The sequence below is a fragment of the Schistocerca piceifrons genome, chromosome X (genome assembly GCF_021461385.2).
Source record: "Schistocerca piceifrons isolate TAMUIC-IGC-003096 chromosome X, iqSchPice1.1, whole genome shotgun sequence".
In the NCBI taxonomy this organism is placed as follows: Eukaryota; Metazoa; Arthropoda; class Insecta; order Orthoptera; family Acrididae; genus Schistocerca; species Schistocerca piceifrons.
The window spans coordinates 717,379,323-717,407,192 of record NC_060149.1 but is presented as its reverse complement, the minus strand read 5'-3'; the positions used below and the strand labels follow the sequence as shown (position 1 = coordinate 717,407,192).

The 27,870-nt window shown below is 43.3% G+C and overlaps 1 protein-coding gene across 2 annotated transcripts in view; it reads right to left on the bottom strand.

The window, feature by feature from the left end:
• The window catches only part of LOC124721489 (1-phosphatidylinositol 4,5-bisphosphate phosphodiesterase eta-2-like), a 431,886-nt gene extending 405,983 nt beyond the window's left edge, over window positions 1-25,903 (bottom strand). For both annotated transcript variants that reach the window (XM_047246496.1, XM_047246497.1), the window contains exon 1: window positions 25,792-25,903. In XM_047246496.1, the coding sequence (XP_047102452.1) occupies window positions 25,792-25,861 (70 nt within the window). In that variant the 5' untranslated portion in view covers window positions 25,862-25,903. The remainder of the gene's footprint in view (window positions 1-25,791) is intronic.
• Between the last annotated feature and the right edge of the window lie 1,967 nt (window positions 25,904-27,870).

The following is a 27,870-nucleotide window of genomic DNA, read 5'->3' as shown; positions in this document are numbered from 1 at the left end:
TCTGTCTTAATCCTGGTGGCACTGTATGGCTATAAGCGATGAGAATACACTACAGCCATAATTTCCTTGTGCATTGGCAACTTAAAACAGTGAGTTGAATCCATTTAAAACATCATGGTACTTTAAACTTCCTGGCAGATTAAAACTGTGTGCCAGACCGAGACTCGAACTCGGGACCTTTGCCTTTCGCGGGCAGGTGCTCTACCATCTGAGCTACCCAAGCACGACTCACGCCACGCCCTCACAGCTTTACTTCTGCCAGTATCTCGTCTCCTACCTTCCAAACTTCACAGAAGTTCTCCTGGCTAAGCGATGTCTCCGCAGTATAATTTCTTCCAGGAGTGCTAGTTCCGCAAGGTTCACAGGAGAGCTTCTGTGAAGTTTCGAAGGTAGGAGACGAGATACTGGCAGAAGTAAAGTTGTGAGGACTGGGTGTGAGTCGTGCTTGTGTAGCTCAGATGGTAGAGCACTTGCCCACGAAAGGCAAAGGTGAGTCTCGGTCCGGCACACAGTTTTAATCTGCCAGGAAGTTTCATTTCAGCGCACACTACGCTGCAGAGAGAAAATCTCATTCTTGATAATGGTACTTGATAAAAGTGCCCCTGTCACTTTAAAGTCAATTTGTACGTCAATCATTTAAAACACTGTTAACAGTGGGATATTTTAGACTAAATACCATATAAACTGATGTGCAAAACTTAAGGAGGAAAGTAACTTTAACATGACGTGTCACTACCAAGTAACACAGCTCGGTATTACCCGGCGGGTGTGGCCGAGCGGTTCTAGGCGCTTGAGTCTGGAACCGCGCGCCCGCTACGGTCGCAGGTTCGAATCCTGCCTCGGGCATGGATGTGTGTGATGTCCTTAGGTTAGTTAGGTTTAAGTAGTTCTAAGTTCTAGGGGACTAATGACCTCAGATGTTAAGTCCCATAGTGCTCAGAGACATTTTTGCACAGCTCGGTAAAACTTAGAAAGAAACGCTACAGTCTAGCACATAAGTATCTGAAAGAAATACGCAATGAGACGAACAGAAATGGCACTTTTATTCAGACACTATAATTACACTGAAGTCACCACGATTTATGATGGTCCCCTGGACATTACAAAAGGCGGCACACGGTTCTTAGTAGGATGTGTGATCACCAGGGACGGCAATTCTTGCTCTGTAAGGCTTTCCAGTCCTTCACCAACGCGGTTCACCACTGCAGAATGGTCATTGGTGCAAGTGCACTTGTTGTGATACATTGGTTGGTTGATTTGGGGAAGGGGACCAAACAGCGAGGTCATCAGTCTCATCGGATTAGGGAAGAAATATAGGGAAATCACGGAAAACCTAAATCAGGATGGCTGGACGCGGGATTGAACCGTCGTCCTCCTGAATGCGAGTCCAGTGTGCTAACCACTGCACAACCTCTCTCGTTTGTTGTTATATACTTTTTCAAATGGAACAATGCCTATTGGCATTAAAAAACTAAAAGTAGGGTAAATTAGAACATCAGTGGTGTATGTTGCTGGATACTAGTGTGAGTCGTTATGAGATATCGTATTGTGAAAAGTTCCCACAACGACACTTGCACAGTACCTGTGGTAGCACACGCTAAAGAACAACACAAGTGCATACCCTAGTTATGTGGATTCTGACCAGTAATAAGGCATTTGACCATCACAGGTTATATTCAAGATGACCATCGGCAGCGGCAATACACGCATCCAGTCTGGTATGGAACGACTGCCGCACACGTGCTAGCATTTCAGCAGAGATGTCCGAGCAGGCTACAGTAATACTTCGTTGCGTATCATCGGGTGTAGTTTGTATGCCCTTGTAGACAGCGTCTTTTAGCTTTGCCCACGGAACAGAGTCTACAGGTGTCAAATCCGGGGAACGGGCTGGCCAAAGTACAGATTCTCTGAGTCCAGTCCAACGATTTGGAAACAATTCGTGAAGACATGCTGCAGTACTTCGTGCCCTATGGTTTGGACAGCCATCATATTGATAACACATGTTCCTCCTAGTCTGTAGAGGAACGTCTTCCATCATCCCTCAGTGGTCCCAAACATAAACAGGAATGTTACAAGTTATTACGTCACGAACTTCTGCGTATGCTGATTAATATATTACTATATTCCAATTCTTGAACTTGCAAATTTGTGCATGTTATATTAACACCAGGTGCGTCTTAATGATGTACGTGTTCCGTTTGAGCCTGCTTAAGGGCGTATGTAATTGCTAAAGGAAAGAAAAGAAAGTATAGGACGAAAAGAGTTAAAACTCAGGTTGGAAATATTTCGAAAGCAGTGTATTTTTCAATACTGCTAAGAAAATTGCATTTCCAGCTGTAGTACTTTATCCATCCTCAGTAACTCTAAGAGTATTTGTTGGAAAAATCAGCAACCAGTTGCACAAAAGAAATTTTATTTCTTGACTGGTTTCAAGCGCCTGTTGTCCTTCTACAGAAGACGGTCTGTCAGGAGGCTGCGATACTTGCGCTTGTTCAATATTCGTCTATGAAACATGGGCCTATGAGCTGATGGCTCACTATCCTACACCGCACACTGGACTCGCATTCTGGAGGACGACGGTTCAATCCCACGTCCAGCCATCGTGATTTAGGTTTTACGTGATTTCCCTAAATCGCTTCAAGCAAATGACGGGATGGTTCCTTTCACACGGCCGACTTCCTTCCCAAATCCGACGGGACCGATGACGTCGCTGTTTGGTCTCTTTCCCCAAATCAGTCCGATCCTACACCGCACGTTACGCTCCATGGACGCTGACGTTCCACCTAAGCCAGCGGGGATTGTCAGCAGACCAATAGTACATGTTTCGGCGGTTTACCTAGTCATGATTGGGAAACGTGGCTTCATCGCTAAACAAGATACATGATACACCTGGAGTACCCTTCCTTAATGCCCACCTACAGAAGTTAACACGTTTCGCATAATCGTTTCCATACAGCTCTAGATGGCGAGAGATGTGTTAGAGATGGAATCTATGTCGTTGGAGAATGCGTAGGACACTTGCCTGAGTAATGCCACTTCCTCGACGACTGCAGCAAAAAACATTAATTTCCTCCCCTCTTGTCGTCAGTTGTTTCCTTCTGTTACGTTGTCTATGTGTTGCATTACCATTTTCATGTAACTGGTTGAAGAGGTTGGTAAATAATTGCCAAGATGGGTGACGTCTATTGGGACATCTTGCCGCATACACCGTACAAGAACGAACTGCATTCTTCCTACACTCTCCATACAGCCGGCCGGTGTGACCGAGCGGTTCTAGGCGCTACAGTCGGGAACCGCGCGACCGCTACGGTCGCAGGTTCGAATACCGCCGCTGGCATGGATGTGTGTGGTGTCCTTAGGTTACTTAGGTTTAAGTAGTTCTAAGTTCTAGGGGACTGATGACCTCAGCTCTTAAGTCCCACAGTGCTCAGAGCCATTTGAACCATTTCTCCATACACCATGAGCATGTCAGCTTCTTTCTGCACTGGAAAACTCCATCGTCCACGCACGACCAACTTCTTGGACTGTCACAAACTAACTGACTAGCAAGTCACAAAACATTCAACGATCACACAAGCGCCAGCCGCTGTGGTCAAGTGGTTCTAGACGCTTCAGTCCGGAACCGCGCGACCGCTACGGTCGCAAGTTCGAATCCTGCCTCGGGCATGGATGTGAGTGATGTCCTTAGGTTAGTTAAGTTTAAGTAGTTCTAAGATCTAGGGGACTGATGATCTCATATTTTAAGTCCCATAGTGCTCAGAGCCATTTCAACCATTTTTTTGAACACACAAGCACACTGTAAGCAAACAACAACATCGTACCTAGCAACTACGCGCGTTGAGTCGCACAAAAATGTGTCGGTGTGGTAACTTTTCAAAATACGATATCTCATAACGACTCGCGCTAGAATCCTGCAACAAACAACTAGAATACTGCAACGAACACCACTCACAATCTAACTTCCCTAGGCATTGTTCCACGTATAATGGGTTTTTCTGCACAAAAAATACACTGTATAAGTATTATCAAATCTGTTTACTGGCTAATAATACGAGCTCATGACTACCAACACATTCTGTGAAACCCTGTATATTCATGTAGGTTGGCCAATAATGATTACATTCCTTCATTTATTTACTGCGGGACTAGATTCGGGTGCACACGACCATCATCACCGGTATCTACATTACAGAAGACATATTTTTTGAAATACTTTTACCTCCAGTGTATAGCGTTTCGAAGTATTTAATACGACTGCTATTTTTTCATATAATTTTGGTTTCTTAGCGTATATCAAAGACATTTCTCAATAACAATCATATACTATCTATGATAAGACAGTTTTAATCATTACATTAATTTTATATAGTTCGTAATTGTTAATGGCGATGTGCTTGATATACCGACCGCGGTGGCCGAGCGGTTCTAGACGCTTCAGTCCGGAACCGCGCGTCTGCTACGGTCGCAGGTTCGAATCCTGCCTCGGGCATGGATGTGTGTGATGACCTTAGGTTAGTTAGGTTTAAGTAGTTCTAACTTCTAGGGGACCGATGACCTCAGATGTTAAGTCCCATAGTGCTCAGAGCCATTTGATGTGCTTGACATCCAAATATCAATATGAATACCTAAACAGAGGAATTTATTTCAACGTTAAAAGTTTATTACAATATTGCTGAAATTTTCCACGTATTACACTTTTTAGGTCGGTATGTTCGTACAAGATAATGTCAGAATCTTCCGTCAAATATGAGAAAATTTCTATTTCTTCTAAAACCTTTCGTAAGCTACATTTCTCGTCCGTGTGTAGGATTGATAGGCATTGTGATTTGTCATTGGCCGTGTGCTTTTATTCTTTTCGGGGTGAGCTAAATGAAGAGAGGTTCGTAACAGTGAGATTCAGATGGTCTCTGAATCTTTCCTACCTATATATGCTCACAACTGTCGCATTTTAACTTGTAAGCAACAGATCGGATTAATTTACAGGTTTATTCTATTGAATGACAGTTTCGTGATCATGCTGCGTCGTGTATTCTGAAGCTCATTCTCAGGTAGATTTTTTAGAGTGCAAGATGACTTTATCTGACTTCTCCCCAATATGGTATGACAGTGAACCGAGCTTTTTAGTTAACATATGTTTTTGCTAGGGTAATACTGTCCTTTATTGCCGTGTAGTTTTTCAGTACACATTTTGTCTACTAAGATAGGATAGTAACCATTCTTTTATATCTCTGTATGCCTCGTCGTACCTTTGACTGACACAACTTATTCTTGATGCGCAGTTCACTGCAAGTACTGGTAAGTATAAATAACAGAAACAGCAACACAGGAAGTTTGCAAGTAAGCTGAGGTCGTTTCGAGGCTCGCTCTTAAGATTCGCCCCCTCCGCCCTTCCCCCGTTTTGTCGCGCATCCGTCAATTGATGTGAGAAGGCCAGCCCCGGGGTTACACAACCTGCGACCGCCAGCCGCGCGTCCTCTACTCGTTTCTACGCGTCTCGTATACAGGAAAGCACGTCTAGAAACGCAATAGCAAACGAGTACATTTTGTCAGCGGAAGATAGACTGGCTTTGCACACTCGGTAGAGAATGTTAAATTCTCTACTGAGTATGCAAAGCCGGTCTATTTTCTCCTCTAACTGTCGACATTAGTCTTAGCGAACGACTGTACGTGATTCATTCCGGATGTTGAACATTGTGACAATGACACGCGTAAAGCTGAAATACTAAACACCTTTTTCCAAAGCTGTTTCACAGAGGAAGACCGCACTGCAGTTCCTTCTCTAAATCCTCGCACAAATGAAAAAATAGCTGACATCGAAATAAGCGTCCAAGGAATAGAAAAGCAACTGGAATCACTCAACAGAGGAAAGTCCACTGGACCTGACGGGATACCAATTCGATTCTACATAGAGTACGCGAAAGAACTTGCCCCCCCCCCCCCCCCTTCTAACAGCCGTGTACCGCAAGTCTCTAGAGGAACGGAAGGTTCCAAATGATTGGAAAAGAGCACAGGTAGTCCCAGTCTTCAAGAACGGTCGTCGAGCAGATGCGCAAAACTATAGACCTATATCTCTGACGTCGATCTGTTGTAGAATTTTAGAACATGTTTTTTGCTCGAGTATGATGTCGTTTTTGGAAACCCAGAATCTACTATGTAGGAATCAACATGGATTCCGGAAACAGCGATCGTGTGAGACCCAACTCGCTTTATTTGTTCATGAGACCCAGAAAATATTAGATACAGGCTCCCAGTAGATGCTATTTTTCTTGACTTCCGGAAGGCGTTCGATACAGTTCCGCACTGTCGCCTGATAAACAAAGTAAGAGCCTACGGAACATCAGACCAGCTGTGTGGCTGGATTGAAGAGTTTTTAGCAAACAGAACACAGCATGTTGTTATCAATGGAGAGACGTGTACAGACGTTAAAGTAACCTCTGGCGTGCCACAGGGGAATGTTATGGGACCATTGCTTTTCACAATATATATAAATGACCTAGTAGATAGTGTCGGAAGTTCCATGCGGCTTTTCGCGGATGATGCTGTAGTATACAGAGAAGTTGCAGCATTAGAAAATTGCAGCGAAATGCAGGAAGATCTGCAGCGGATAGGCACTTGGTGCAGGGAGTGGCAACTGACCCTTAACATAGACAAATGTAATGTATTGAGAATACATAGAAAGAAGGATCCTTTATTGTATGATTATATGATAGCGGAACAAACACTGGTAGCAGCTACTTCTGTAAAATATCTGGGAGTATGGGTGCGGAACGATTTCAAGTGGAATGATCATATAAAATTAATTGTTGGTAAGGCGGGTACCAGGCTGAGATTCATTTGGAGAGTCCTTAGAAAATGTAGTCCATCAACAAAGGAGGTGGCTTACAAAACACTCGTTCGACCTATACTTGAGTATTGCTCATCAGTGTGGGATCCGTACCAGATCGGGTTGACGGAGGAGATAGAGAAGATCCAAAGAAGAGCGGCGCGTTTCGTCACAGGGTTATTTGGTAACCGTGATAGCGTTACGGAGATGTTTAACAAACTCAAGTGGCAGACTCTGCAAGAGAGGCGCTCTGCATCGCGGTGTAGCTTGCTCGCCAGGTTTCGAGAGGGTGCGTTTCTGGATGAGGTATCGAATATATTGCTTCCCCCTACTTATACCTCCCGAGGAGATCACGAATGTAAAATTAGAGAGATTAGAGCGCGCACGGAGGCTTTCAGACAGTCGTTCTTCCCGCGAACCATACGCGACTGGAACAGGAAAGGGAGGTAATGACAGTGGCACTTAAAGTGCCCTCCGCCACACACCGTTGGGTGGCTTGCGGAGTATAAATGTAAATGTGAATGTGAATGGAGATGCTTCAACAAGGGAAATACACGAACTGTAACGGCTAAAACAAAAGATAAACTATTTTAACATACGGAGATATTTCTGTTGTATCAGCCATCAAGATCATTTACCTGTTCTACATCTATGTTCTATGTACAAACGATGTTTGAAGAATAATGTATCTAAGGAATATAAAGAAGCACAATTCAATGAAGAAATAATACCGCCTTTTAGACAATTATGACCAATAGATTGATAAGTCATAAATGAGGTTCTATTTACCAAAAGCTAAACATTTGCTTGGAACAATATGTGTTGACACAAGTAGCACTTGTTGTTTTTGTTGTTGTTGTTGTGGTATTCACTCCGAAGACTGATTTGGTGCAACTCTTCACGGTAGTCTATATCGCGCAACTCTCTTCATCTCTGAATAACTACTGACCTACATCCATTAGAATCCGCTTACTGTATTCATCTCATAGTCTTCCTCTAAAATTTTATCCTCACATTTCCCTCCATTAGTAACCTGACGATACCTTGATGCCTCAGGTTATGTCCTATCAACCGACCCCTTCTTTCAGTCAAGTTCCGCATTAAACTTCTTTTTCCCCCAATTCAATTCATTATCTTCGCATTAGCTACTAGTTCTACCTCCCTAATAATTTTTCTGTAGCGTCACATTTCAAAAACTTCTATTCCCTTCTTGTCTGAGCTGTTAATCGTCCACATTTCACTTGGCCGGCCGCGGTGGTCTCGCGGTTCTAGGCGCTCAGTCCGGAACCGCGCGACTGCTACGGTCGCAGGTTCGAATCCTGCCTCGGGCATGGATGTGTGTGATGTCCTTAGGTTAGTTAGGTTTAAGTAGTTCTAAGTTCTAGGGGACTGATGACCACAGCAGTTAAGTCCCATAGTGCTCAGAGCCATCTGACCCATCATTTCACTTCCGTGCAAGGCAACAAGAAAGGCAAACCCACATCTATAGAATTTACAGAAAGCTTTTGACAATGCTGAATGAATACAACTTTTGAAATACTGAAGAAAGCAGGGATAAGATCCCGTTAGCGAAAGCTTACCTACCAAATAATACGGAAACCAGACTGTAGTTATAAGAGCCGAAAAACATGAAAGGAAAGCAGTGGTTGAGAAGGGAGCGAAACAGGTTTTGTTATCCCTGTGATACAAAAATTGGAGTTAAGTATGGGAATTGAGGAATTAAGAACGACAGAGCTTATTAAGGGCCAAAGCAAACTTCATAACATATGTCCTTGAACACTTTTGTGTGGTACAGTGTTGCGAAGTGAAACAACATTCCAAAACCTCGACATTTATTTGTTAGAGAAAGTATATACATACAAGCACATCAAACAGTATTTACAAGGGAATAAATAGAGCCTCTACGCCTTATCCACTATGTTTTTTACGTAATTAAAACTTCATAACCAACTGTATTTTCCTCCCTCATTCGAGCTAACTTTTTCACTTAAAAAGTTATTTAATGACAACTGCTTCATCAACATAATGTCATTAATGCACAGTGTAGGCATCAGCTCTGTTCTGTTAGATATTTTTTCGCTGTCAGGTAGCTCACCTCGCTTATGGAGGACAACTCAATGGAAGAAATATACAAGCTGTGATGGAACATTTGCAATTTTTCACGATAACATAGCAAAATAATAAAATAAAGATGAAGAAGAAACACTAGCACAAAATCCGCTGCTATAAAAAGAGTGAGCGCAGAGGAAACAGGTTAACTTCCGATGTTAGCAGACGATGACACCGTCAAAACTTCCTTCCCGGGGAACCTTGACGGTGACGTGACGTGAAGTGACGTGTCGTGACTTGACGGCGGGTGTGTATTGGCATTAAAGCACTGCACTCGTCAAACGAATCGTTGGGTTGAGGATGGCTTTTAGTTTTACTGTATAATTGCTTTAATCAGTAAGTTACGCAATATACACTATGTTATCAAAAGTATCCGGACACTTGGCTGAAAATGACTTAAATGTTCGTGGCGCCCTCCATCGGCAATGCTGGAATTCAATATGGTGTTGGCTCACCCTTAGCCTTGTGGACAGCTTCCACTCTCGTTGCCATACGTTCAATCAGGTGCTGGAAGGTTTCTTGGGGATTGGCAGCCCATTCTTAACCGAGTGCACTGAGGAGAGGTATCGATGTCGGTCGGTGAGGCCTGGCACGAAGTCGGCATTCCAAAACATCACAAAGATGTTCTATAGATTTCAGGTCAGGACTCTGTGCAAGCCAGTCCATTACAGGAATGTTATTGTCGTGTAACCACTCCGCCATAGGCCGTGTATTATGAACAGGTGCTCGATCGTGTTGAAAGATGCTTCGCCATCCTCGAGTTGCTCTTCGACAGTAGGAAGCAAGAATATGCCTAAAACATCAATGTACGCCTCTGCTGTGATAGTGCCACTCAAAACAACAAGGGGTGCAAGCCCCCTCCATGAAAACACGACCACACCATAACACAACCGCCTCCGAATTTTACTGTTGGCACTGCACACGCTGGCAGATGACGTTCACCGGGCATTCGCCATACCCACACCCTGCCATCCGGTCGCCACATTGTGTACCTCGATTCGTCACTCCAAACAACGTTTTTCCACTGTCCAATAGTCCAATGTTTACGCTCCTTACACCAAGCGAGGCGTTGGCTCTGAGCACTATGGGACTCAACTTCTGAGGTCATTAGTCCCCTAGAACTTAGAACTAGTTAAACCAAACTAACCTAAGAACATGACAAACATCCATGCCCGAGGCAGGATTCGAACCTGCGACCGTAGCAGTCTTGCGGTTCCAGACTGCAGCGCCTTTAACCGCACGGCCACTTCGGCCGGCAAGGGAGGCGTCGTCTGGCATTTACCGGCGTGCTGTGTGGCCTATGAGAAGCCGCTCGACCATGAAATCCAAGTTTTATCACCTCCCGCCTAACTGTCATAGTACTTACAGTGGATCCCGATGCAGTTTGGAATTCCTGTGTGATGGTCTGGATAGATGTCTGCCTATTACCCATTACGACCCTCTTCAACAGTTAACAGACGAGGTCAGCATGTACTCTTTTGTGCTGTACGTGTCCCTTCACGTTTCCACTTCACTATCACATCGGAAACAGTGACCTAGGGATGTTTAGGAATGCGGAAATCTCACGTACAGACGAAAGACACAACTGACACCCAATCACCTGACCACGTTCGAAGTCCGTGAGTTCCGAGGAGCGCCCCATTCTGCTCTCTCACAATGTCTAATGACTAGTGAGGTCGCTGAATAGAGTAGGTAGTAGGCAGTATGTGGCTGCACAATGCACCTAATATGAAAAACGTATGTTTTGGGGGTGGTCCGGATACTTTTGACCACACAGTGTATACCGATCAAACACAAGAGAACGGAATTGCATTGCGCATATTCCGTAATTTTACTCACATATTGCATACGTTTACGGCATTGTGTTTACGAGGATGTACTATTTGATCGATAGTATCAGGACAGCTATTGGCGGACAGTAACATGGAGTGCGTCCACCATTCGCCTTTGTAACGCCTTGAACTCTGCTGGGGACACTTTCAGTGAAATCTCTCTCTGTGGAGAATGGCAGTCCATTCTTCCTCAAGAACCAAAACCAGAGGAGGTAGTGATGTTGAACACTGGAGTCTGGAGTGAAAAGGTGTTCCACTAGGTTTAGATCGGGATCTTGACCCACCAGACCTGCCCTCTGTTTTAACTAATAATGAGGCGAGTGTCGCTAGAGTTTTACGTTTTTGTGTGATGTCTGGACTTCTTCCCAAAATATTGGGATTGAGATCTTAATGTGCTGTAAAGTGGTTTGGTCACCCATTATTTGTAAGTGGTCACTCAGCCACAGTTAATTATTTTTACCCGTTTTGTACTGCTATTTTATTTTTAGTTTTATCTACCTGTTTTGGTGTGCTATTTCCTATCTTGCAATTTGAACATTTCCATTTCTCGCAAAGATCGGCTCTGAATTGATCCTTGTTTAACAGAGCTTGGCTGCACTCGTCAACATTTCTTTTGGGAACAGGCGCCAATAACCTCGTTGTTGTGCGCCCTAAAACACTAATCATCATCATCATCGTCGGGATCCTGAGCAGGCCACTCCGGTTCAGTTCAGAGATGTTATTGTCCACAGACCATTGTCTCACAGGTCCTGCTTTATGACAGAGTGAATTGTCGAAGTAATACAAACAATCATTGTCTCCTTTCCGTTTCTCTACCGCACGTGGTACACAGTGCTGTAATATATATTCGTGTCCTTCCGCATTTAGCGTTTAATTAATCATAAGAAGGAGACCACACCCTGACTACGAGAAATACTCCCCATACCATAACATCTACTCCGTGCTTCACTGTTGACATTACACACGATGGCAGGTAACGTTCTCCAGGCATTCCTAAACCCAAACCCTTCCGTCGGATAGGCACAGGGTAAAGCGTGATTCATCACTTCAAGTAACTCGTTTCCAGTCAGCCACTTACCAGTGGCGTCTCTCTTTACACCACCTAAAGCATCGCTTAGCTCTGACTACACAAACGTGTGGCTTATGAGAATCTGCTCGACCACCGTAACCCATTATTTTTAACTCTTTATGCACAGTCATTGTGTTAGCTGGGCTGCTGATAGCCCTTTTGAGCTCTCGTGTAATTCTTTCCGCTAATTTAATGCATTTTTAAAATCACCATCCGCATTGGTCGAGGGCCCTTGTCCGTCAGTACATGAGGTCTACCTGGTCCTCATTGAGTTGTGATTCTTCCTTCGCGTTTGTACTTCGTAATCACATCAGCAAGAGTAGACCAGCGTAGCTTTGAAATGTTCAAATGTGTGTGAAATCTTATGGGACTTAACTGCTAAGGTCATCAGTCCCTAAGCTTACACACTACTTAACTTAAATTATCCCATGGACAAACACACTCACCCATGCCCGAGGGAGGACTCGAACCTCCGTCGGGACCAGCCGCACAGTCCATGACTGCAGCGCCTGAGACCGCTTGGCTAATCCCGCGCGGCTAGCGCAGCTTTACAATGGTTAAAATTTTCTTGGTAGATTTTTTACTCAGGTGACATCAAATTACTAGTCCATCTTCGAAGTCATTAAGGTCTCCCGACTGATCGAGTCTGCTGTTTCTGTTTCTTCACTTAAACACAATACTCCCCGCTTCCTTTTGTACTGGAGGACATATGGTGGTCAATTCTACGTTGCATTGTGGTGCCCGATTATTTTTCACACGATAGCGTATTACATGTTCTTCTGCTTTGCCCTCTTCCGCAGCAAGTGTGGAAATATTCGTTTTTTTAACTTGAAAACGCATTTTTATTGCTGCACTGCAATATTTATTTATGTCCCAAACGCGTTTCGCCTCCGACATTAAAGGCGTATTTAGTGGAATTATTTTTTTAGGTACTCTCCCATCTTTCTAAAATCTGCGTTTCCTCTTCTCTGGCAACAGGTTAGAGAGCTCACTTCCACTGGACTTACGTAAAATTGGCACATATTCACCGTGAGGTCTTTTTCTTTAGTAGTTTTCACGCTTTGTTTATCGTAATCTAAAAAATGTGAAACTCTTGATTGCTGACCTGGCATGACATTCAGATATATTTTACGAGCACTGTGGACGATTTGTTTCAATAGTACTGTTTGCTTGCTAGGCGTTTCTTGTCTTGTTTGTAACTTCTCCTGAGATGAATCTGAAAGTGTCGCCAGATCAGCAGTGAAGTGCTCCCTTACTGTGTCACGAGCCCGCAGCGCCAGCACGCGGCATTTACTCCTGCGGCGGGCAGTGGTCATACACTGTTACAAGTCATGAAATTCCTCCTAATATCGTGTCGGATCTCCTTTTGCCCGATGTAGTGCACCAGTTCGACGTTGCGTGGTCTCAACAACTCTTTGGATTTCCCCTGCAGAAATACTGAGCCATGGTACCTCTATATCCGTCCATAACTGAGAAAGTGTTGCGGGTGTAGGATGCTGTTCAGGAACTGACCTCATTATTATGTCCCATAAATGTTCGACAGCATTCGTGTCGGGCGGTCTGGGTGGCCAAATCATTCATTCGAACTGTCCAGAATGTTCTTCAAACTAATCGCGAACAATCGTGGGTTGGTGACATGTTTGGGAACATGAATGGCTGCAAATACTCTTCAAGTCGCGGGACATTACCATTTCCAGCCAATGATTGGTTCATTTGGACCAGAGAACCCAGTCTGTTCCATATAAACACAGCACACACTATTATGGAGCCAGCACTAGCTTGCACAGCGCCTTGTTAACAACTTGGGTCCATGGCTTCGTAGGGTCTACGCCACACTCGAACCCAAACATCAACTCTTACACACTGAAAACGGGACTCATCTCACCAGGCCACTGTTTTCCGGTCACTAGATGCTGCAGGCAATATCGTGTTAGTAAAGGCACTCGTTTCGGTCGTCTGTTGCTATAGCCCACTAACGGATAGGTTCGTCATACGTTCCACACTGATTTCTGCGGCTAACCCAGTGTTGCTTAGCTGTTAGCACTTACACCTCTACGCAAACGCCGCTGCATTCGGTCGTTAAGTGTAGACCGTCGGCCACTGCGTTATCCGTGGTGAGAGGCAACGCCTGAAATTTAGTATTCTCGGCATACTCTTGACACTGTAGATCTCGGAATATTGAATTCCTTAATGATTTCCGAAATGGAATGTCCCATGCGTCTATCTCCAACTAACCACTCCCCGTTCAAAGTCTGTTGATTCTCGTCATGCGGCCATAATCGCGTCGGAAACCTTCTCACATGAATTAACTAAGGGCAAATGACAGCTCCGCCAACACACTGTTCTTTCATACGTTCTGAACGCGATACTCCCACCATCTGTGCATGTGCATATCGCTGTCCCATGACTTTTGTCATCTCAGTGTAATGTCAAAAAATGGCTCTGAGCACTATGGGACTTAACATCTGAGGTCATCAGTCCCCTAGAACTTAGAACTACTTAAACCTAAGCACATCACACACATCCATGCCCGAGGCAGGATTCGAACCTGCCACCGTAGCAGTCGCGCGGTTCCAGACTGAAGCGCCTAGAACCGCTCGGCCAGGTATAATGTCGTGGCCTATCAGTGTATACAGGGTGGACAGAAACAGTCTGAAAAACTTGTAAGCGTATTGCTAGATACGTTGTGGAGAGAAATAATTGTTAAGAAAAGAATTCGATACGCTGCACCGTTTCCGAGGTACTTAGCATTGAAGTTAGCCCGTTAGCCCGTTACGCGCGAATTCAAGCGGCCCGCCAGGTACAATTAGAGTCAGTTATTCCCCTAGCGTATATGATAGCGCAGATACTGCATAGCCTTTCGCTCTGGTTCGATTCTTACTACCGTCCCATGTCCAGTTTTTGCATCGCTCTCCTGTTCGGTTTTACGAAGAACACATTTGGCCACAACATCTTTGGTGGGCCGCTCGAATCAGCGCGTGCTAAGGACTTATTGGCTAGCTTCAATGCTAATTAACGCGGAAACGACGTAACGTATTCGAATTTTTCAAAAATTACTTCTCATCAAAATCTACTCTGCATCACCCTTACAGCCTTTTCAGACTGTTTCTGACCAACCTGTATAGCGTAATATAAAGGGTAGTTCAAAAAGAGCGCGGAACGTTTGGTAAATTTTTATTTGTCGGTTGGTGACATTGTTTTAATTCGTTTCTCTTTTCAGGAACATTCCGATTGTTGATTCAGTTTGAATTTTTCGCACTGGGTGTCTAACCATGAAGCAGTTCACTTGTGCGCAACTTGTGCTAATCGTGAAAACGTTTTATCAGAATGGAGAATATTATGCAGAAATTATCAGGCGACTTCGCGCGATTGTAGGGCGTAATGAGCACCAAATGAACCAAGTTCCCAAACTTACGAAGAAGGTCTTTGATACGGGCTCAACAGTAAACCTTAAAAGTCGTTGGCATCGTCGCTCTGGCCGAAGTAAGTAGAACATTGCGGTGTTCCATGACAGTGTAGCTGTTAGTCAAATGAAATCAATCGCTCACCGTTTCCAACAATTGGGCTTAAGCTGTTCTTCAGTACGGAGAATTCTCCGGTATGATCTCCATTACAACCTCTATAAAATTCAGTTGACACAGCAGCTGAAAGTGATGTATCTTCACAAGAGTCGACAGTTTGACAGTGACAAAGCATATTTCCCCTTCAATGGTTTTGTGAATTAGCAGAACCGCCGTATCTGGGAGTCAGAAAATCCTTACATTATCCAAGAAAGGGAAACGCATCCACAACGAGTGCCAGTTTGATGCGGTTTTTGGTAGGTCGGCGTCAACGTCCTTACTTTTCTGAAGACGAGGCAGGACAGGCTGTGACAATCAATCGAGATACATGCCGTACGATGATTAGGAAGTTTCTGTGGCCTTATTTGTATGGAATGGACATTGAAGAGTTGTGGGTTCAAAGGATGGTGCCACTTGTCATACTACCCCCAAAGCAATTCAATTGCTCCATGAGCGGTTCCCAGATCATCTCATGTCGCGCAATGTCGATCACCAGTGGCCACCAAGGTCATGTGAGTTAACTCCTTGTGACTTTTTTCGGTTGGGGTCATCTTAAGTCAATGGTGTATGCCAATAAACCCCAAAACATCCATGACTTTAAGGAGGATATTCGACGAGTTGTCAGCGAAAGGGATGTGGCAACTGGTCCTGCAGTCAGAGTGAAATTCATGGACAGAGTTGTTGCGTGCCAGCGCAGTAGAGGACGTCATATGCCTCACATTTTTGATACATGAAATGGGAAGATCAGATGAACATGTTTATGTATTTTGTTTGTGATTTTTGTGAAAATAAGCTTCTTACTTAGCCGGCCGCTGTGACCGAGCGGTTCTAGGAGCTTCAGTCATGAACCAAACTGCTGCTACGGTCACTGGTTCGAATACTGCCTCGGGCATGGATGTGCGTGATGTCCTTAGAGTAGTCAGGTTTAAGTAGTTCTAAGAGTAGGGGACTGATGACCTCAGATGTTAAGTCCGATAGTGCTTAGAGCCATTTGAACCATTTTACTTTGATGTATAAAAACTAGCGCTCTTTTTGAACCATCCTGTAGAAGGAATCCCCACAATGAGCAGCGTGAGATGCTCAATAGTGATCATAATTTGTTGTTGATCTGCGTCGCAGAAGTTGTCTGCAGCGGTTACTATTGCGTAATTTGTCTCACTTCATACGTTGCTTTTTTGTAGTGTTTACGGAACACGATGTGTGAATGAATGAATGGCAAATCTGTAGGAAAGACTAGCAGTCCTCCTGCACAGTAACGCCACTGCTAGAAGTGGCCGCCACTTAACTGACACCCACAGAGGCTGCAGATCACGCGCTATTAGGGTCCCCGCAACTGTTGCCAGTTACGAACTGGAAATAGTAACACACATTACGACTAAATGAGCGTGATTTCGCCCTATTTTTAAAACTCGGGAAACAATCATTCACATAAAGTTTTGCGTAATTTCGAACATTTGGCGAATACATTCCACACGACGCCATTTTGTTAAACCACATTCTATGTGTTACAAATACGACCAAGAGTTTAATTTACATGACCCGTTTCGCTACGGTCTGATGAGCATTTCTGCGAACTTGCTCCACAATATTGTCGGCTGACAATATTACAATTACGTTGTCAACAAAGCTCGCTGTTGATATACTTTCACTCCAGACGAGTATGTCGCTAAGCGAAACGGTAATCAGTCAGAATACTAACAAAGTCTGACAGCTAAATGTTGGAATTCAGTGTCTGGTGGTCCACGATATTAAATGTGATGTTCTCCATAGGGAAGCTAAAGGCAGATTCTAGCTATCGGTAAACACCAATCACAGACTACTGAATCAATTATTAACTATCAAATACAGACTTATTACTCACTCATGCTGCAGTAACAGCAGTCAGTGAACATTGTTCACAGCTAAGATGGTATGCTTGTTGTAAATTATGTAACTATTTCTCACCCACCACATGGCGTTCACCTTATTGCTCCACTTTGCCTCCCCCGTTTTCCTGTTAAACTCGTACATCAACCTCTGAAATTATATCCACATATCACAGTAGTGTGTACCGGTACTCACATGCTAAATTGTTTTGGCATTTATAGTCATATAATGTAAATCTTTGAGTACAATGTAACACATGGTTTATCTAGAAATACCGGCTTTGTGTGTATTTGAATATGCTTATGACGGCTTATCAGTTTGCGTATAGTTAAGATACTACAATTAATATCCGTATAACTAATGTAGGCCTAGTTCACTTTGCTTAAGTAAGTCAAACAGTTGGTTTAAGGATTTATACTCAAATATTTAGAGCGAAAAACGTTGATTATCTCAGTACCTACACAAAATTTTAGGTTTTGTACCAATGTGAAATTGCAGTATTGCAGTTCTGCGGTTTCCGTATAAATGCCTTATCTTCAAATCGCCAAATATCTTTGGAAATAATTGGCTGGTTAACTAACTGTCAATGGCAATGAAATTCGTTAACAGCCGTGTATCTTAAGATGTTATTGTATTTTATCTTGAAGACTACCAGTTTCAGCATTTCACTATGTTATTTTCAGCCTCATACACATCTCTCCAAATAAACGAAAATGTCATACAGAGCCGTAAATCTCTGGATGTCGTGAATTCAATCGTTACACAAGCGCTTCATTCGAAGACCTGATAGCAACTGTTGCTATCAAGTCTTCGAATGAAGCTCTAGTATAACGATTTGAAACTGGAAGTGAGACCATTTGCAGAATAAAAACATTATTTTCCATTTCTTCCGTTGCTGTTCTGTATGTTTTGATTGATTACAATACTAGCGTCACCTAAAAAAAAGAAAACTAATCCTGCTTGTTGCATGTTATATGGAAGAGATCTAATTTTTACAAGTGTGTAAAACAACGCATTTTACTTTTTAACGTGAGCCGCAGCAATCATAACGAAATTTCGAGACAGCCTGCACAATTCAGCGCCTGCAGTAGCGGACAGTCGTCATTACTCTTTGCAGCTATTTAGAGCGATGGTAAAAATCTGGAAGAGTGGTTATCATACCGTTCCTACTTAATGAAAGCAACAATTTGACTACTGCTTCACAGTATTATTCCCTCCTGAACTTGTTGTAACTAATCCACTGCAATTCAAAAGGAACAACGATGTACATAATTACAATAACAGAAGATAAAAGACATTCACTATTCCACATTACCGTTATCTTTTGCACAAAAAGGGAATTCACAATACTGCCACTAAAATTTTTTATCACCTCTCCAATAATATAAAATATAAAATGTCTGACAGACAGCAAATTTAAAATGAATACAAAATGAAAAAGTTTCTCCTTGAGGACTCCTTCCACTTCGTAGAAGAATTTCTCATATATGAATGTACAGTGCCTCGTTCCTCATCATTACGGTTATTCGCACAAATGATTCACAGAACATGAAACTAACTAGTTAACACTAACAAGCATGGGTCCCTAGGGGTGGAATCGAGTTTTTGAAACCATATGTATGGTGACGTAGGTTAGGGTCCCAGGTATCTTACCTCGTAGCCAATCATCCTGATGGATCCTTGTTTACGACTAATCAACGAAAAAAAAATCGCAAATCTGATGATGTGCTAGAGCCTTAAAACTGACACAAGTTCATTCAGTGACGTTTTAGCGTAATGATTATCGTATCAACCTGATGTGCAGAATGTCGCAGGTTTGAACCTTGCCAAGTGCTACGAGATTTTTTATTTTTAAATAGTTATCGAAATGATTTTGATCATTATTTTTATTCGATTAATTGGTTTAAATGTCATTTTTAAAATTTCTATCCATTTGTCACATGATTTTAACCATTGAGTTAACTTTTACATTTACTGTTATTTTTCTTCATCTCTTTTTTTTTCATTTGGAATCTTTGTGCATCTGACTTTAATTTTTTTGGATTCATCTCGACTTAATTTCTTCCGCTTGATCACCTTACATTTTCGTTAATGTTAGTGCATTTATTATTTCAATTCCTCATTTGGCGTATTTATTTAAAATCACTTTTTTCGTTTAAATCTTCATCCTCGTTATTTTGTCCACAGTGCAAAAGGAATTTGTATTTTAGATGTTTGTATGTCGTTTACCATCCAAAAAAGTACGTATTGTATATAACGAAAAATACGTATTTGACACCATTGCACAGCCAATACAAATAAATTATTTCGTCTTTTGTTTTTTAACCGACAGATCGGCATGGTGGCAGATAAATAAAAACAATTAAAATAAAATGCACAAAGATTCGAAATGAAAACAGAATGATAGGAAGAAAAAGTAGCAGAAAAAGAAAAAGTTAATCTGATGATTAAAATAACATGCAAAGGATTAGAAATTTAAAAGACTACATTTAAACCAATTAACTGAATGAAAATAACGATCAAAGGCACTACCATAACCATTTAAAAACAAAAATTTTTGAATCAACTGATAAAATTCGAACCCCCAACCTACTGCACAGCAGGCTGTTACGCTAACTCCTGCACTAAAACGTCATTTTGGGTAAATCTGCCAATTTAAATCGCGGAAAGTGAATGGCTGCGGGGTGGGTTACCTGGGACCCTAAACTACATCACCGTGTAGATCAGTGGTTCCCAACCTGGGGGTAATTACCCCCGAAGAGGTAAAATGCAGTTTCCTGAGGGTGAAAACAAGTAATGAAAGTAAATTATTTTTAAGAAAAATTAGAAATTTGTGGTAAGTTCTATGGGACCAAAATGCTGAGGTCATCAGTCCCTAAGCCTACGCACTATTTAATCTAACTTGACTAACTTACGCTAAGGACAACACACACCCATGCCCGCGGGAGGACTCGAACCTCCGACGGGGGGAGCCGCCTTAGACCGCACGGCTACCCCGCCCGGCTATTCTTAAGATGTCATTACTACCATCATAATTTCTTAAGATTGTAACTGGTAACGTAAGTTCCCAATAACTTTTTTTTTCAAATACAGTAGGGTCTAGATATTTCGATTCTTGGAATTACGATTATCCCATAAATCCGAGCCTGCAAAAATTGTACAGCGTATTGAACCTCGATGTTCAACGACACCACACATACACTTCTATCGGTTTAAGTGCTATGTTTCGTTTTCTTTGTTGACTGTTTTCCTTGTACACCTAAAAATGACTGGTGCAACAAAGAATAGCATATCTGTTTCTTTGAATGTTAAGTTAGAAGCATAGAAACGACTTGCCAAAGGAGAACCAATAAACAAAATGCTCTCGAATATCGTGTCCACGAAGTTACTGTTGGTGACTGGCCAAGGAACCGACTTAAAATGGAACAATTTTCTTCCAAGAAATGTTCTGAAGAATCTCTCAACCGAAAAACTATAAAACTCGAAGTTTGAAAAAAAGAAGTAAGTCAGACGTTGTTCATGTGGTTGATTCTTATAAATGTAGTTTTATTTCGTTTCCCATATACATTCCGATAGTCAGAATTTCTTCAATAATTCGAGATTGTATCGGTCCCTTTCACCTCAATTTGTCGAGACTATACTGTGCTATCGCATGACAATGTGGTGGAGGTTACAGCTTGTGAAACTAATGTATGAACAACATCTTTCACACACAGACCACGTACTATGTACCATACACCTATGAGACAGGTGCATCACATATGCTTAAATATCTCACAATAATGCCTTCTCCGTCTTAAGTACAAGGGGCAGTCAAGTGAAAACGAGACAGATGGCAATAAAGTAAGCAAAGTGTTTATTACTTCAAATATCATCCTTCTGTGAGACAAGGTGCTCAGTGTCTTCACGGATAAATGTTTACGGTTGCCTACGGAACCACGAATGTACCCAGGAGTGCACTTCTTCATTCGAAGCCAATCAACGGCCACGAATGTCTTTTTTCAGGGCTTCAAAAATATGGAAATCGCATGGAGAGAGATCAGGTCTGTATGATGGATGTGCAAGGGCTTCCCAGCGAAATTTCTGCAGAGTGGTCGAAACAACTGTGGCAACATGTGGGCGGGCATTGTCCTGCAACGGAATTATGCTGTCCGTCAACATTCCTGGGCATTTGGACCTGACGGAAAGCTTCAATATTTCCAAAGTGGCCACGTACCGCTGTGCGTTAATTGTGGTGCCTTGTTCCAGAAAGTACATGAGATAGCAGGAGGTGGCCCTCGCAGTCAAAGAAAAACGTCATCACCCACCACCCCCCGGAGCTGACTTGCCTGTTGTTTCGACTACGCTGCTGCAGTTTCGCTGGGAAGCTCTTAGACAGTCTCCGCACATCCCTAATCTCTCCCCACACGATTTCCATATTTTTGGTGCCCTGAAGAAAGACATTGGTGACCGTCAATTTGCTTCGGACGAAGAAGTGCACGCCTGGGTACAATAATGGTTCCGAAGGAAACTGCAGATATTTTTCCGTGAATGCATTTACCGTCTTGTGTCACAGTGGGATATATGTATTGACAGTGGGATAAATGTATTGTGGAGACTACTTTTGAAATAATAAACTGTTTACTTACTTTTTCCCATCTGTCTCGTTTTCATTTGACTGCCCCTTATAGTACCCGCGTTAATTGCTTCATTATTCACTTCCCAACAATAAACGAAATTATTGACAGCACAAGACAATAGTAACTATAAAACGGCTACTACCTTGCTGTAGGGTCTACACTGCACTATTATTATTATTATCAGTGGCAATGAGCCGGCCATTGTGACCGAGCGCTTCTAGGCGCTTCAGTCCGGAACCGCGCTGCTGCTACGGTCGCAGGTTCGAATCCTGCCTCGGGCATGGATGTGTGTAATGTCCTTAAGTCAGTTAAGTGTAAGTAGTTCTGAGTTTAGGGGACTGATGACCTCAGATGTTATGTCCCATAGTGCTTAGAGTCATTTTTGAGTGGCAATGATCAGACACAAAGCTTTGGCAGCCTGAAGTTTTCCTATTTCTGCCTTTCAGAAGTAAGGAGTCCAGCAATGAAGTGATTTACAAAACGTAGGCCTTAGTACTGATTACGTTAATACCGTGCTTTCGAGCGTACAGTCGAGCAGTTGCCCCCACTTTTAAGCACGATGATTCGACCCATTTGTCCTCTTCACGTGCTGGTAGCTGTATTGTTATGTGCAGTTGATGGCTCTGAGCACTATGGGACTTCACTTCTGAGGTCATCAGTCTCCTAGAACTTAGAACTACTTAAACCTAACTAACCTAAGGACATTACACACATCCATGCCTGAGGCAGGATTCGAACCTGCGACCGTAGTGGTCGCGCGGTTCCAGACTGTAGCACCGAAAACCGCTCGTCCACCTCGGCCGGCTATGTGCAGTTGATGCATGGAGCGCAACCAATACAATTCTTAGCACCTTAACGAGACTACTGGGTCGGTCGTCGAAATAGCGTCCAAAAACATGGAAACAACAACTGTGCTGAACACTCGGAGGTACATAGCTGTTTATGTTGTTCAGATAATAATGGTTCAAAAATGAAGGTGCATTGCATCTGTTTCTAGTTGGTTTGATGAATGACATCTTGCTCTAAATTTATAAAAAATTAAGTTAATGCAGATGAGTAGTGACAACAGTTCTGTAATGCCCGCATCTCGTGGTCGTGCGGTAGCGTTCTCGCTTCCCACGCCCGGGTTCCCGGGTTCGATTCCCGGCGGGGTCAGGGATTTTCTCTGCCTCGTGATGGCTGGGTGTTGTGTGCTGTCCTTAGATTAGTTAGGTTTAAGTAGTTCTAAGTTCTAGGGGACTGATGACCATAGATGTTAAGTCCCATAGTGCTCAGAGCCATTTGAACCATTTGAACCATTCTGTAATGTTCGAATACAATATTAGTGGTGCGCTTCGTGGCACACTCATGTCGATTAAAATATCTGTGATGTTGCAGTGTGTATTATGAAATGGAACGAGCACGCAAAGACGATGATAGGGAAGGCGAGTGGTGGACTTCGGTTTATGGGGACAATTTTAGGAAATTATAGCTCTTCTGTAAAGGTGACCGTGTATAGAAGACTCAAATGATCCAGTCCTGAGAACCGCTGGAGTATTTGGGATCCCCACCATGTCGGATTAGAAGAAGCGTCGAAGCGATTCAGAGGTGTGATGCTAGATTTGTTACCAGTAGGTTGGATCAGCACGCGAGTATTACGGAGAAGCGTCGCGAACTCGAACTAAAAAAGGGGGGGGGGGGCAGATGACTTTCACTTCGCGAAACACTACTGTGCAAATTTAGGAAACTGGCATTTGTGGCTGACTGTGGAACGATTTTATCGCCGTAGCGCATATTTTGCGTAAGAACCGCGAAAACAATGTAAGAGAACTTACGACTCCTACCGAGGCATATACAGGGTGGTCAGAAACATTCTGAAAAGCTTGTAGCGGTGACACAGGGAACGATGTGTTGAGAAATAATTTTTACGAAATACGTTGGGTCGTTTCTGAGTTATTACGCACTGAAATTAACCAATCAGGTCGTCGCACGCGCAAATTCAAGCAGCCTGTCGGGGCGGAGTCGCCAAACGTGTTCTTCGTTTGGTTTCCTCAAACCATACAAACGTATCTTTCGCTCGCCTAGCTTAACTTTATCACTTTCTAAAAAGGCCATTTTCCGAAAAAGGCACTTTTGAATTGGTTACGAGCATTTCAACGAGTGGTAACTCCGGACCTCCAGATATCTGTGCATTATCGTATTTTTACGCGTGCAGGTGCTTGAATTTACTCGCGGAACCACCTGATTGGTTAATTGGCTAACTTCAATGCTAAATAACTCGGAAACGGCGCAACGTATAGAATTTTTATGTTAACAATTGTCCATCAGTACAGCTTCCCCTGCAACACCCTAATAATCTTTTCAGACAGTTTCCCATCGTCCTGTAGACAGTTGTTTTTCTCTTGCTCCATTTGCTAGTGTAACAGGAAAGGGAGTGATTAGTATTGGTACGAAGTACCCTCCGACAGGCACTGTATGGTGGCTTGCTGATTATATGTGTGGATCTGTTAATACTTAATCTTCGTTTGACGTTCCCTTCAAATATTATTTGGAAGTAAAATAATAGATTGTCCATCTACATGATTAGACTACAATTCACACTTAAGTGTTGGGCAGAGGATTCATAGAAACACCTTCAGACAATTTCTCTTCTACCGTTCCACTCTCGAAGAGACACAAAAATCTGATTTCTGTTATTTTGTTGCGATGCTCGTTCCTCGCAATGAGAATGGGCATCAGGAAAATATTTTGACATTCAACAAGTGGTAACTCCAGACCCCCAGATATCTGTGAATTATCGTATTTTTACGCCAAACGTGTTCTTCGTTTGGTTTCCTCAAACCATACAAACGTATCTTTCGCTCGCCTAGCTTAAATTTATCACTTCCTAGAAAGGCTAGCCGGCCGGAGTGGCCGTGCGGTTCTAGGCGCTACAGTCTGGAGCCGCGAGACCGCTACGGTCGCAGGTTCGAATCCTGCCTCGGGCATGGATGTGTGTGATGTCCCTAGGTTAGTTAGGTTTAAGTAGTTCTACGTTCTAGGAGACTGATGACCTCAGAAGTTGAGTCCCATAGTGCTCAGAGCCATTTGAACCATTTTTTAAAAAGGCCATTTTCCGAAAAAGGCACTTTTGAACTGGTTACGAGCGTTTCAACAAGTGGTAACTCCAGACCCCCAGATATCTGTGCATTATCGTCTTTCGTGAAAAGACGTCGCCGCAACCGAAACACCTTTGGTTTATTAACTGCTGTCTCAACTCGCTTATGATGCGCGACACTCTCTCCTCTGTTTCGCGATAATATCACACGAGCTGCTCTTCTTTGTCCTCTGTCAGACCTACTTGGTAAGGCTCCAATACCAAGCAGCAGTTCTCCGGAATAGGACAGACAAGCGTAGTGTAGGCAATCTCTCTATATTAGAATTGTCGCGCCTTCTAAGTGTTCTGCCAATAATACACAGTCTTTCATTCGCCTTCCCCACAACATTTTCTATGTGACAGTTCCAATTCAAGTTGCCGAACATATTGCTAAATAGGACCCTCGAAGTTCATCGGCGCTACGGGTCCTTCACGACATTACACAAACACCGAACGCCCACTGAAAGTTGCCTGACATCACCGCGTTTGGGCAACAAATACGACACTCTTCAGTTACAGAACGGCTAAGTATTAATAGACGTTCACTGAAAGGATAGGTAAGCACTGGGAGAGCTGTATGTGGGGGGCAGGAAGACGTAGAGGCAAGAGAGTGAACAGGCCGACACATGCCGATGACGTGACGTCGCCAACACAAGGCAGACTTCCTTAACGGCGAAGGTCACTTTCCGCGCCTTCTCGAGCTGGCAGTAGCATCACACCCCGTAGCAGACGCGCGCGCAGGAAGGTCGCAGAGCGTGGCCGTTTCGCATGCAGCCGCGCAGCGTTGCGAGCACGTACCCCTGAACTCTGGCGACTGCATCTGCAGGCTGTACGTGACCTTGGTCTCCATGGCGCTGACGGGCGTCATGCGTTCCGCGCGCTGCCACAGCCGGCCCGCGACTACGGCGGCTCGGCGCGCGGTCTGTGCTGACCACAGCGGCCGCCAGGTGGCTCCAGCTTGTCCCGGAGTGGGAGGCCGCCCGTCGCCATGGCAACTGCGTCACCAGCGCTCCAGCCGTGTTTTCATTTGATTGCAAATAAGTTTTCCGCCTCTTGTCAAATGAATATGCACGGAACAACCGATAATTACTTTCCGCGTATGACGCACGTGTTTTTTTTTTAATTTTTAAATTTTTATTTTTATTGAATTCCTCTCCTGTGCCAACCTCTTCACGTCAGAAAGTCGCACCTTCTGCGTCCTCAATTGGATGTATTCCAATCTCTTGTCTTCCTCTACAGTTTTTACCCTCTACAGCTCCCTCTAGCCCCATGGACGTTTCTCCGCGATTGGGAGGGGGGGGGGGGGGTAGGACGTCAAACGGGCCAACATGGAGCAGGAGAGGCACCACAGGACATTTTAACTTCCACTGTCTATACTTTTACAAACAAATTCATAAAACTTTGTCAGCATGACCAAAAAGGATTCAGGATTCACACTCTTAGCAGTGGAAGTTCAAAAACGTAACAATTTTGTTTTTTTTATGTTTGAAATTTCATCATATTTTCGCTTACTATTGGCTGCATTTGTTACTATAGGTACACTTTTCTTCATAAATAGGAGACATTATTCGATGAATTTTCCACAGCATACAAACCATACTTATAGGGGTATGAAACTCTAGAATTTCTTTAGTTTACGAAAAAGTGAATGAGCTGTTATATTTTAAACTTCATGTTTAGAAAAAACTCAAATTCTATAGTTTATTATTTGAATTTTTACCACAGTTTTTAATAGATTTGGAAAATTATAGTGTTTCATACACCTGTGAGTATGGCTTGTGTGCTGTGCAAAATTCATCGAAGAATCTCTCTTACTTATGAAGAAAAGTGTACCTATAGCAACACATGCTGGCCGGCCGCGGTGTTCTAGCGGTTCTAGGCGCTCAGCGCGGAACCGCAGGACTGCTACGGTCGCAGGTTCGAATCCTGCCTCGGGCATGGATGTGTGTGATGTCCTTAGGTTAGTTAGGTTTAAGTAGTTCTAAGTTCTAGGGGACTGATGACCACAGATGTTAAGTCCCATAGTGCTCAGAGCCATTTGAACCAGTTTTTGAACACATGCTGGCAATAGTAAGTGAAAAAATTATGAAATTTGACATGTAAAAAAACTTTATTTTGTTATGTTTTTGAAGTGCCACTGGTACGAGTGTGAATCTTGAATCCTTTCTGGTCATGCTGGCAAAGTTTTGTGAATTTATTTGTAAAAGTATAGACGGTAGAAATTAAAATGTCCTGTGATGCGTCTGCCCCAAGTCGGGCCGTTTGACGTCCTGCCCCCCTTAACAGATGTTCTATCACCCCGTCCCTTCTTCTTGTCAGTGTTTTCCATACATTCCTTTCTTCGTTGATTCTCCGAAGAACCTCCTCATTCATTACCTTATCAGTCCACCTAATTTTCAACATTCTTCTGTGGTACCACATTCTTCTCTTCTGTTCTCTTCGTTTCTGGTTTTATCACAGTCCATATTTTACTACAATTAAATACTGTGCTCCAGACGTAAATTCTCAGAAATTTCCTTCTCAAATTAACGCACATGTTCGATATTAGCAAACTTCTCTTGGCCAGGAATGCCCGTTTTGCCAGTGCTAGTCTGCTTTTTATGTCATCCCTGCTCCGTCCATCATGGACTATTTTGCTGCCTAGGTAGGAGAATTCCTTAACGTCATCTGCTTCTTGATCACCAGTCCTGGCGTTCAGTTTCTCGCTGTTCTCATTTCTGCTACTTCTCATTACCTTTGCCTTTCTTCGATTTACTCTCAGTCCATATTCTGTGCTCATTAGACTGTTCATTACATTCAACAGGTCCTGTAATTCTTATTCACTTTCACTAAGGAAAGCAGTGCCATCAGCGAATCTTAACAAAGCTCCTTCGATGT